This window comes from Hibiscus syriacus, unplaced genomic scaffold (genome assembly GCF_006381635.1).
Source record: "Hibiscus syriacus cultivar Baekdansim isolate YM2019G1 unplaced genomic scaffold, ASM638163v2 tig00112491_pilon, whole genome shotgun sequence".
Classification (NCBI taxonomy): Eukaryota; Viridiplantae; Streptophyta; class Magnoliopsida; order Malvales; family Malvaceae; genus Hibiscus; species Hibiscus syriacus.
The window spans coordinates 1,230,352-1,241,585 of NW_024063344.1; the positions used below are offsets into that span (position 1 = coordinate 1,230,352).

At 31.3% G+C, this 11,234-nt stretch overlaps 1 protein-coding gene across 1 annotated transcript in view; it reads left to right on the forward strand.

The window, feature by feature from the left end:
• The first annotated feature begins 6,520 nt into the window (after positions 1-6,520).
• The window catches only part of LOC120180149 (protein SABRE-like), a 32,897-nt gene continuing 28,183 nt past the window's right edge, over positions 6,521-11,234 (forward strand). Inside the window, exons 1-8 of the mRNA XM_039185535.1 lie at positions 6,521-6,677; positions 6,853-6,949; positions 7,373-7,484; positions 8,023-8,283; positions 8,762-8,964; positions 9,161-9,380; positions 9,841-10,011; positions 10,114-10,215. Of these exons, the coding sequence (XP_039041466.1) occupies positions 6,620-6,677; positions 6,853-6,949; positions 7,373-7,484; positions 8,023-8,283; positions 8,762-8,964; positions 9,161-9,380; positions 9,841-10,011; positions 10,114-10,215 (1,224 nt within the window). The 5' untranslated portion in view covers positions 6,521-6,619. The remainder of the gene's footprint in view (positions 6,678-6,852; positions 6,950-7,372; positions 7,485-8,022; positions 8,284-8,761; positions 8,965-9,160; positions 9,381-9,840; positions 10,012-10,113; positions 10,216-11,234) is intronic.

Consider the following 11,234-nt stretch of genomic DNA (forward strand, 5'->3'; position numbering starts at 1 on the left):
AAAAAAGAAAAAGGGAAATGGGGACTACGCATGCAGCTCGTTGGAGGAATAAGAATAATAATAATAAATGATATTTTGATGATGACAGTAAATGAAAGCTTATATTAAATGGAGAAAAACTGAAAAGGGAAATGTTTAAATTTGTTGGTTTTTAAGGTACTTTATTTATAATATTTGATTGCTGACGGATATCGGCAAAAACGTAAGTGGCCCCCTTTAGAAGCCATTGTTTTGGGTGTTTTGGACCATAGGTTCTATTTTACGTTAGTCACCCTACATGGCCAACTGGCATCTTCCCCCTTGGTTTCGCTTCTTTATTAAATTTTGCAACTTTTATTTTTTGATAAATTATATGTTTAATATTTAAATTATTACTTTTATTTTATTTTAATATCTAAAATTTATTTTTTTTAAAATATTTAAATATTTAATAGTTAAAAACTTAACAGTAATATTGATGTATCGTCATATGATAATATCGTATCATTATTAAAAAATAATATAAAAATATCATATTAATAATTTTGTTAAACTTTTAACAGTGAAATACAAAATAAAAACATAAAGTAAATGTTGTTATATATGAAATTTAAAAAAATATATTAAAATATAACAAAATAATAATTATTAAAATAAAAAAAATAATTATTAAAATATTAAATGTGTAGTTTACATTTTTGTTTTGTTTTGTACATATATTTTACTTTTGGTTTGTTACTGACACGTGGCGCTTGTTTTGTACTTCTGAAATTCATACAATCTGATGAGCTGTACTCTGTAATTAAATTATCAGTAAAATACCAGAAAAGGACAGTAGCTGAAATTCCAGATTTCACAAAGGTTCATTGTTTTAGGGTACTTATGCTAAACAGTAATGTTAATATATTGTTAAAGAAATATTTTATTGAAAATATTAATATTTTTTAATATTTTTGATAAAGAGTTATCTAAAACTTTATTTTTATCCAAAAATATTAATTTCATTAACTAATTTTTGGTATAACTCAATATTAATATTTTTTGTAGAAAAAATAATATTTTAAGTAGTGTTTTAAAAATATTTTTTGAAAATATATATAATATATTGTTTTAAAATATTTTTGAAAACTATATAATATATATAGTTTTGAAAACATTTTCAAAATATATAATATATAGTTTTAAAGTATTTTTGGAATATATATATTATTATATAGTTTTGGAAATATTTTTGAGAATATATTATTATTATTTATTTGTTTTATTAATTATTTTTATTTTCTTTTTTTAAAATTTGGTCCATGTCCAAAATTAGGGTTCAAACGGTCCAAGGAAAAGCTCAACCGAGTAGGCAGGCCTAACCCAATCAGCCAACTCGGACAACCTAGCAGATTAGGGTTATACATTTTAGCAGGGGCACCGCCAGAGGAGGAACCAGTCACGCGCGTGGAGACCACACGCCAATGAACCGGTCGTTTCGAGGGAAAACAACCTCGATTTTAGCAACAACAACCACAACTATGCAATCCCGACTAAATTGGGAATGACCCATCCCGTTTAACTGGTCAACAACAAACTCCAAACGAGGGGAACCACCCCGCCAAAGCCAGAAACAGGCCCATCAGGGGGCTATATAAATACCACCCCGGTGAGGACAGAAAGGGGGAATCATCGAACCACAAAAAACTAATGACATCGAACCAAAGACCGGGGAACCATAACCGAAAACACAAAGCAAGCACAACTAAAAAGCCATCGCAACATCAAGCAAAAGGAGGAGACCAAAACTATACTACAACACAACCAATAAAAAAAAATCATATCCAAAAGCATCAAAGAGAATAAAAATCAACGCATGCATCGGTGTTGACTCGAGGGAAGAGAGATTGTCGGGAAGTTGAACCGTTCGCCGAGGAAGGTAAAAAGCCGAAACTTTTACCTTAGATCTACGCCGTTTAGGGGGCTTTTGTGAGATTTGGGCTTCGGATTGATGTTGAGGGCGTGGTTTTGACGAGGTTTGGAATTTTTCCTGCCACCATACGCGATGGTCAGACTGATGACTGGTTTCCCTCCGGTGAGGAGTTAGAGAGAAGTTAGAGCTTCTCTCTCTTAGAGAGAGAATCAAAATGTGAAAAATTAAGGGGATTGTCATTTAGGGCCGGATGTGGGGTATTTATATCCTTCCCCAAACGACGTCATTTTGAGGAGGGACATTATGCGCATTTTCGCTCACGGGTAAATCATATTTTGGGTCCCTAAAGCTTTGAAAGTTTGTATTTCGACCACTTAATGAACTTTTACCTTATTTTATTTTGAGCATTAATGTTTCATTACTTATATTTTAGTCATGTTTTCTACTTATTATGTGATGAATGTGAATATTTGATTTTAGGTTTTAGCCACAATACTTATAAATGTTTTAGTTTGGTCATTGAATTAGTGTTTTGTATATTTTTGTGGATGTTCGAATTTGGGCTATGACATTTGTAAATATATAATTTTAGTCAATGTTATTTTAATTTTTGCATTTTGATATTTTTATGTATTTATTTTTCGGTTTTTGTTAATATTTATTTTCTTAACATTTTTTTTAAATTTAACATTTTTTTATTTATTTTATTTTATTTTATTTCATTTCATTTCATTTATTTATTTATTATTTTTCTTTTTACTAATTTTTTATTTATCTTTATTTATTATTATTATTATTATTATTATATTAATATATTTTTATTTTTTATATTTATTTTTATTTTACAATCTGACAATATTATTGAATTTTTAGGGGAATTTTTAATCGATCAAAGGGTACCGAAAAATTTTAATTTTCGCAATTAAGACAACCGACAAATTAATTGGTACCGAAAGGCAGTACATTGACTGTAACCGACTCCTGAACCCGATACATTTATGGTAAAACGCAGATCAAATAAGATGGTGTTCGATCAGCCTAAATATTTTTTAAAAATGATTGGTGGCGACTCTAACCATTCCATTCAAGTCGAAGCCCAATTCCGGGCCACCTGAAAGACGGCCGCGACATATATATAATGATAATTACATTTTTAATTATCAAATTTTGTTACCTAAATTATATATTATTTTAGAAATTAAAATTAATTTAATATAATTTTAAAATTTATTGATATGTCTAATTATTTAATTTAAAAATTAAGTTTTTTTAAAAAAAAAATTTAATTAAATCTTTATTTTAAAAATTATAATCAATTAAATTAACATACATCGTTACCATAACAGAATGACTCCCCCCACCCTGATAGGCTCCGAATTGACTCTTTCTTATCCAAATACTATACTATGTAAAGAAAGATTTCGTAAGGAGGTGAAACAACACGGCCTTCATTCAAATCAATCCCGCATTCTCTTCATTTTTTTTAACCAACTTACTCTACCTGTTCTTTACTTATTTTTCCAACAAATGGTTTCCTTTTATTTTCCTCAATTTTAGGCGGTCGTATTTCGTGGGTTTGTGGACATACGTACTTTTAGATGGAAGATATCAAAGCAATTGGCTTTGGTTCATTTCCTATTATTACGTCTCTTTTCATTCTTAAACTTGAATTTCTTCTTTTTTTAAAAAATATCATTCGCTACATAGAAAGAGAAGAGATGGCGCAAAAATGAGAGAGGGAAAAATTGAAAAATAGATGCCAAAAGAATGAATTCAAGTACCCGATGAGTTAAAATTTATATATTTTATAGTGGTCTAAAAGAATTATAAGGTAATACTTGTTTAATTTTTTTATTACACATTTTGCTGACGTGGCTGTTCAAATCCGGATCTTCTAAGGAGAATAATATGCTCTTTTACCATTGAAGCCACTCAATGGATTCGTTAAAGTTTATATTTGATATGAAAGGTGAAATACGAGAGAAAATGAAAAATTTATTACTTAAAGATTCAAATTAAAAAGATACTTGTGAATTTTGCCCATCTAATTAACATTTTTTTTCATATTTTTATATTTTCATTCTTCATCCCAAACAAAATCTTAACATTAAATCACTTTTATCATATTTCTTTGTACTTTTTAAATAGGAAATGAACAAATTCAACCTTTTAAAGGTATTTTTAAATAATTAAAACTTTGAATTTTATGTTGAGTATGTTGAATTAATATTTGATTTACTCTGAAAATATTTTCTTTTAAAATATGTATATCCGTCAAATTATACACATTTGAGGTGTTTTTGATTATATAAACGTGGCCATCTCTTTATTCTCATATTTTGTTACATATTTTACACCATTTTCTAAATCATTAGGTTCATTTCAAAATTGTAGGGAGATGTTTTGATTAAAAAACAAAAAAATATTTTTAACTCTTAAATCAGGGTTATTATATTCAATATGTTTTAATTAATATTTTTAAATATTATAATATTAATGAAATCGATCAATTTAATATTTAAATAATATAAAACAAACTAAAATACGATATGCAAATAACACAAAATGCTACTGTTAGATTTGTCTTTCGCATGTGTGTATATATATGGCATGAGTAAAGTTCATTTTGTTTTAAAATATTTGTGATTCATGCTCATATTTTAATTTTAAATATTTTTATCAAATACCAAAGCTTCATTTTCAACATGAAATATTAATACATTGGATTTATTATTATTTGTTTGTAAATAGCGTCTTGTCCATTAATGGAAACGAGTGGGTTAAATTTGGGAAAGACAGCGAGGTAGGCTTTAAAATAATACACGCAAATCTGCTTTCTGTTAAATTAATGCATTTACTTAAATAAAGTACACGAACTTTTACTTTATTTCATGTTTTTTTTACATTATTCTATTAAACAAAATGTTTTTATTTAAGGCTTTTTGCATGTATTAATGATATATTGATTTACTTATTTTTAAATTAAGTGTTTTTATAAACGATAATATAGCATATATGGATAGGAATATGATTTCATGTTAGAGGAAAAATTTAAAAAAACGATATTAAAAATTTAAGAGTATAAAATTATAAAAGTTCAAAAGATAATAGAAATTTAAATTTTTTACGAGATGATTCTAAATTCCAACAACTCCCTCAATTTGTCACTAGTTACATGGTATGTGAAGCTTATTTTTCATCATGTTTAATTTATTTTATTTTTCTAAATCAAAAGTAAGCAAATATCTTCATTCTATAATTTTATTTTTCAACAAGTAACTATTTCTATTACAATAAAAAATAATTTGTGATATTAAGGCAGTTAATATATCGTAAACAAGTAAAAATAATTGTATATTAATAAATACTTTTTTAAATATTTTATAATGTATGGTTTTTCCGACGGCGAATGTAAGCTTTGTTCACAGTGGGCATGTAACTACCTTGGAATTTGAATTTCTTTAAATTAGTTGTTTATTTTATTTATAATGTCTACCATGAAATTTTATTTGTGACCATCCTATACGGAAAAATTGTGTTGTTAATATATGTGATCGTCCTAAAAAATATTTCTGAATCTGCCACTTAATATTTCTTAAGAAAAAAGACTTTTTCTTTAAGTAAGACGTTTTTCTTAAAATATATTTACATAAAAAGAATTAAAACATATAAATATCTTTATCATATCGGTATTTAAATTACATTTTTTTGGTATTTGGAAATAGTTTGATTTGTGATACCCAAACGCAATTAAACACTTTTTTATTAATTTAATATGGATTTGATCAAATTCTAAAAATAATTATAAATAAAAATATTTTAGAATAATTCGATTGTAGATTAATCTAAGAAAACAACACAACTGTTACAACTAACTAGAAAGGGTCCAACACAATCAATGGATCCCCCAACTACTACACAAGGCATAATCAATCCGATCCAATCGATTGATACAATGAGATTGTGATTGGATCCTAATTACCTCTTTGATACGGTCCATAATATCCTCAATTGATCTAAACTCTTCTCTAAATTACCAATGGTTATGTTCTTCCCAAATAAAATACAAAAATCCGCCCAAACAAGTTTTAAAATACAAACAACGAGGGACTTACCCTTAAAGATTTCCCACAACCCAATTCAAAGCATAATCCCAGCCGATTATAAATAAAAATAATTAGATAATACAACACGAGCTTTTATAAGAAGAAGGGGTATGAATTGTAGAATAATTAATTTTGAATTTAATATTATATTATTTATCATTTTATTTATGATTCAGACAACAGTTTTAATCTACAAGTGAAAGGTATAATCTAAAATATTTTAGCATTTAAATTCCTATTTATTAAGCAAATAATCGTAATTGTTAACTACCTTTCTGGACCAACCAAATTTTAACCACATTTTTGGGTCAATCAAGTTCAGCCACGGCACCAAATCCACGTTGCTTACGGGGTAATCCAATCAAGTTCACTACCGAAGGTCCAAAACAGAATGTTGAGTTGCCGACCCAAAACAAACGCACCGTTGAGGCGTTGACTCTTCCTGGTTCCCTCGCCATCTCCCGAGGACACATTCGACATTTAAATATGGGCATCCTATTCACGTTTCTCGAGCCAACTCCTTTGCTCCCACTATTTGCTATTCGCCAAATCAAATTAAAAAAAAGGAAAAAGAAAACCGGGAATTAGATCATCGAGCAAATGATGGATCGGATCTTCTTTCATGTCAACACTCTCCCCTTCTATCGCTGGTCCTCGAAGAGTCATTCTCATTGCTTCAAGTAAACTATCAGATCGCTTTCTATCTTTTGGAAGCACAATTCCTTTAGGGTTTCGTCTCCACCTTTGTTCTTCTACTTTGCGATGCTATTATGTACAAACGCTGTTACTTTAGCCGTTGCTTCGTCCTATTTTTTCTGATTGGATGATTTGATCGGATTTTCTACGGTTCCGTAGAATTGAAGTTTTGCCACAAGAAAAAAATGGCGGCTTCTCCTGTCAAGTTTCTCTTCGGATTCTTTATGACTTCCATCGCATTGTGGATTGTTTTCATGTAAGTCCCTCCGCTTTGTGTTTAAATTTGTTTATGTAATTGTCGACGTTTTTATTAGTTTATTTTCTGAAATCCTGCAATGTTATTTCTATCATCTTTTCACTTGTGCATTTTGATTTTTTTTTAAAAGAAAATTGGAAATCTTTTTGTTATTTTTTAGTGTTTCTTAGTGTTGTTTCAAATTGCGAAGACAAAGCTGTCTCATTTTAACTTATTACAATAAGGTAATTGGCGTCCATAATGTATCTATTCTTCTCTTCAGCAGAATAATTCCAATGAGATATCTATGTAGCGAAATTGTTTTTCTTTTCATCACCTTGCTTTTTTATTTCTGAATTTAATGCGTCTACTCTGTTTGAAATTTGGAGTGATGATCCATAAGCTGTCGGTGGACCTCTGTTATATGTTTACTTCCCTTTGCAGTTTTGCTTCAAGGTTGCTGGCTTGGATTCTAAGCAGGATACTTGGAGCATCTGTTGGATTCCGTGTTGGTGGATGGAAATGTTTGAAGGATGTTGTTGTGAAGTTCAATAAGGTGTTTTCCTGTACTTCAATTGGCTGTTTCCATATATAATGTTTCATGCATGTAATTTAGGTAGTAAAGCCTCTGCTAGTTGCTAATAAGGGAGTCCTTGAATGTTGAACAACTTTATTTTCCTTCCAGTGTTAATCAATTTACTATGAGAAGGAGCAGGTAAGTTATGTTTTCCTCCTCGGAAAGGAGAGAAACGTGGATGCAAAAAATAAAATGTTTCTTCTACTTGCTTGGTGGGATGGAATTATGAGAGGGGAAAACTGAAAAATCATGCAAAAAACTTATGGACCAGTACGTTGATTTATTCTCATCACTGACCTTTATATTCATAAATGGCTTAGGGGGTTGTTTTTTTTAAGCCAATCCATGAAAAAAGTCTAAAATCCCCTTTGAAGGTCATGAAGGCTATCTGGCTTAAGCAATCTGAGTTTGTTTTACTAAATGTTAATTTCTTATAATTTATTGCCTTTTGTTCTGGCTCCTATATCGAAACCTATGTACCCATTCATCATATTTTATTTCTTGAAAAAAATTTCAGGGTGCTGTTGAATCCATATTAGTGGGTGAAATCAAGCTTAGTCTACGCCAGTCCTTGGTTAAACTTGGGGCTGGCATTATTTCTAAGGATCCAAAGCTGCAGGTGTTGATATGCGACTTGGATGTTGTATTGAGGCCTTCGAGTAAAAGCTCACAGAAATCTAGATCGCGGAAACCTCGCACATCAGGCAGGGGAAAGTGGATGGTTGTAGCTAACATTGCAAGATATTTTTCGGTTTCTGTCACGGATTTGGTCATGAAGGTAAACAGTCTTGACCTTTTCTTTTCTCCATTTTGAGTAATGATTGAACTTTTGCATAGTCATTTTCAGCACATAATTGTTAATTCTTTTGATGTGTCTTTGTTGTGTGTGCTCTGGAATAAACGATAAATGGGGAGCTACGGATGTGGTGGGGGGTGATTGTAAGTTATCAAATAAGAAATTCTGTAATAACTTTTTGTTGGTTCCTGCATTGCTGCATAATACCACACGCCTACTCGGTTTGCGAGTATTGATCTTGGAGTATGATCTGTTCAACATATTTGTTACTTCATCTTGATTTTGTTTAGACACAATGTCATTTATGCTTTATCATTTTCAGGGCCCGGCAATATCTGAATGCCCTAGTTTCACATAGATCCGATACAAATTTTATTCTTTATTAATTATCTATTTTTTCTGTTGTGTTTTTTCTTTTAAGTTCTCATACTCAAGTTAGTTGTATCTTGAAACTATGCAGACACCCAAAGCAGCTACCGAAGTTAAGGAACTCAAAGTAGACATATCTAAGGATGGTGGCTCCAAACACAACCTGTTCGTTAAGCTGCACATATTACCGATTTATGTCTATGCTATTCAGATGCCCTCTGGCATCATTGATAAGCTTTCTGCTTCTTTTAGCTGTGAAGAGTTCTCTCTTTCTTGCGAATTTGGCCATGATAGGTATTTCTTTTGCAGCCCATTTTATTTGACACAAGTTTGTCGATTAGTTAAGGGTGGTGAGTTTTAGCTTTTGCTTTAAGCTCCCTTGGGTTCCTTTATATCTCATACACATATTATCAGCTTATTCATGTATCCCGTGTTTTGGCTTTTGCTATATGCACTGAAATGTTCCTCTATTTGTTTAATCTGCATGCAGGGAAGCTGGTGTAGCTGTTCGAAATTTGGACATTAACTGTGGAGACATTGTTGTGAACCTTAATGAGGATCTGCTGTCAAAGAATAAAAAGCAAGATGTACTTGTTCAAACTGATAAAGTTGCAGGGTCAACTGCTGATTTTGTAACCACCAGAAAACCTCAGAAAAAACAAGCTGCAATTTTGGCATTGACAAAGTATACTTCTATGTTTCCAGAAAAGGTTTGTGCTTTTACTCATTGAATTCAAAGATTAGAAGCAACTGTGGGCAACTTCATTATCAGAATAAAACATTAGTTTTGGGCTCGGTTGCGACTGTTCCTTAGTTATCATGAAAATTGTTATTTGATGTTCTACTGGAATGAGCAAGAATAGATGTAATTCCAACCTGCTTGGAATAACTTGGTTTAGTGTTGCGGGTAGCATGCTTATGTAACAATAAAAATAATGGAAGAAACTAAAAAACAGATTCCAATGAAGAGGTGCATTATAGAGATTCTAAACCATATAAAAGAGGATGAATGTTTGTTTGGTGAAGCCATATTTTCTTTTGTTGATCAGCGAGAACTAAAAATTGAATGCACGGCAATATCTTGCAAAAGCTAAGTGGTGCTCTATTTATTTGAATGTGCTGGTGGGAAGTTTAGTTTTATTTCATTCATTCATTTGTTTTTTGAGGCAGATTTGCTTCAACTTGCCAAAACTAGATGTGAAATTTTTGCATCGGCAACATGATATTGCCGTTGAGAATAACATCATGGGCATTCAATTGAAATGCATCAAATCAAGATCAACTGAGGATGTGGGGGAGAGTACGCGCCTTGATGTTCAATTGGATTTCAGTGAGATGCATGTATAGTACTTACTATTGATGTCCCATCTTTCTGTTTTATGATCTAAATTAGTATCTTTCATCTTAGCCTATTATTGACATTTGTTTTTCTTTCTCTTTCAGCTTCTTAGAGAAACTGGATCTTCTGTATTGCAGATAATAAAAGTTGATGTTGTCTCTTTTGTCTACATTCCAATACAGGCTGGTCCTGTGCAATCATTGCAGGTTGGTTTCTTTGCCAAGTTGTTACCCTTTACTTTTTCTGTGAGGTTCAACTGGTAAAATATGTTTTAATAGCAAAATTCCGTCATCAAGTTTTCACTTTATTCAGTTGTTGCTTCGCTTTCTGCCTCTTACCATGTGATCTCAGATGAGTAGGAAAAGGGCCTCGTTAAAAAATCTCAGATGAGTATGAATTTGGAAACTATCATATTAAGCGTCTATAAGAAATTCTTGGATCTGTTCTGGCATCAGCATTTTATGTGCGGGTTATATGTCTAACATTGTAGCTCGGTAGAAAATGAATAGTTGATACATCCTGTTATGCTCTTTTGGAGGATTGGTGGTTGAATAGTTTCTATCAGGATGGCTAGGCCTTGTGTTGGTGATTTGGCCTATCTTCCAAAGTTCATTTGGTCAACCTGCAGGTCCTTAACCAAATAGAGAATGCACAATTGACCTAAACCTGACCCAATTCAACCCAACTGTGATCTTTAGCAGTGATGTTATGGCTCTCGCCTAGGCACTCAGGTGCAACCAAAAGAAGCAAAACCGCTTCACAGTATACCAGGCTAGGCTACTTCAAATCAAAGAGGTGGTTTTAGTGTGCTTTTATTGCGGCACACTTTAATTTAAGCGTGAAACAGCCAGCTTGTCCCTTCAGTTTCTGCTTCTTCTCTCTCTTTTTTTGGAAGTCAGAATACCATAAATGTTATTTATTTTATTAATTAGCATCACACCCGCTACTTTTATAGGTTAAAAATTCAAAAGATTGTAACATCACCTTCATCCACTCTTTAAACTTTCATGTTCTGCCCAACTCCAACTCCACCTTAACCTTTTTCTGTCTCTCTTTTTTTTTTGCTTTAATCTCTATCTTCTCTACTATTGTTTTCTTCCCTTCTTTATGGTTGATTTTAAGGTGTACATTTTTGTTTAAAAACTGAGATATTGCTCTGTTTTAGTTTTCAAAAGCAGAGCCCTGTTTGTGGCTTTGTAATTTGTATTGTATTGTATTGTATTGT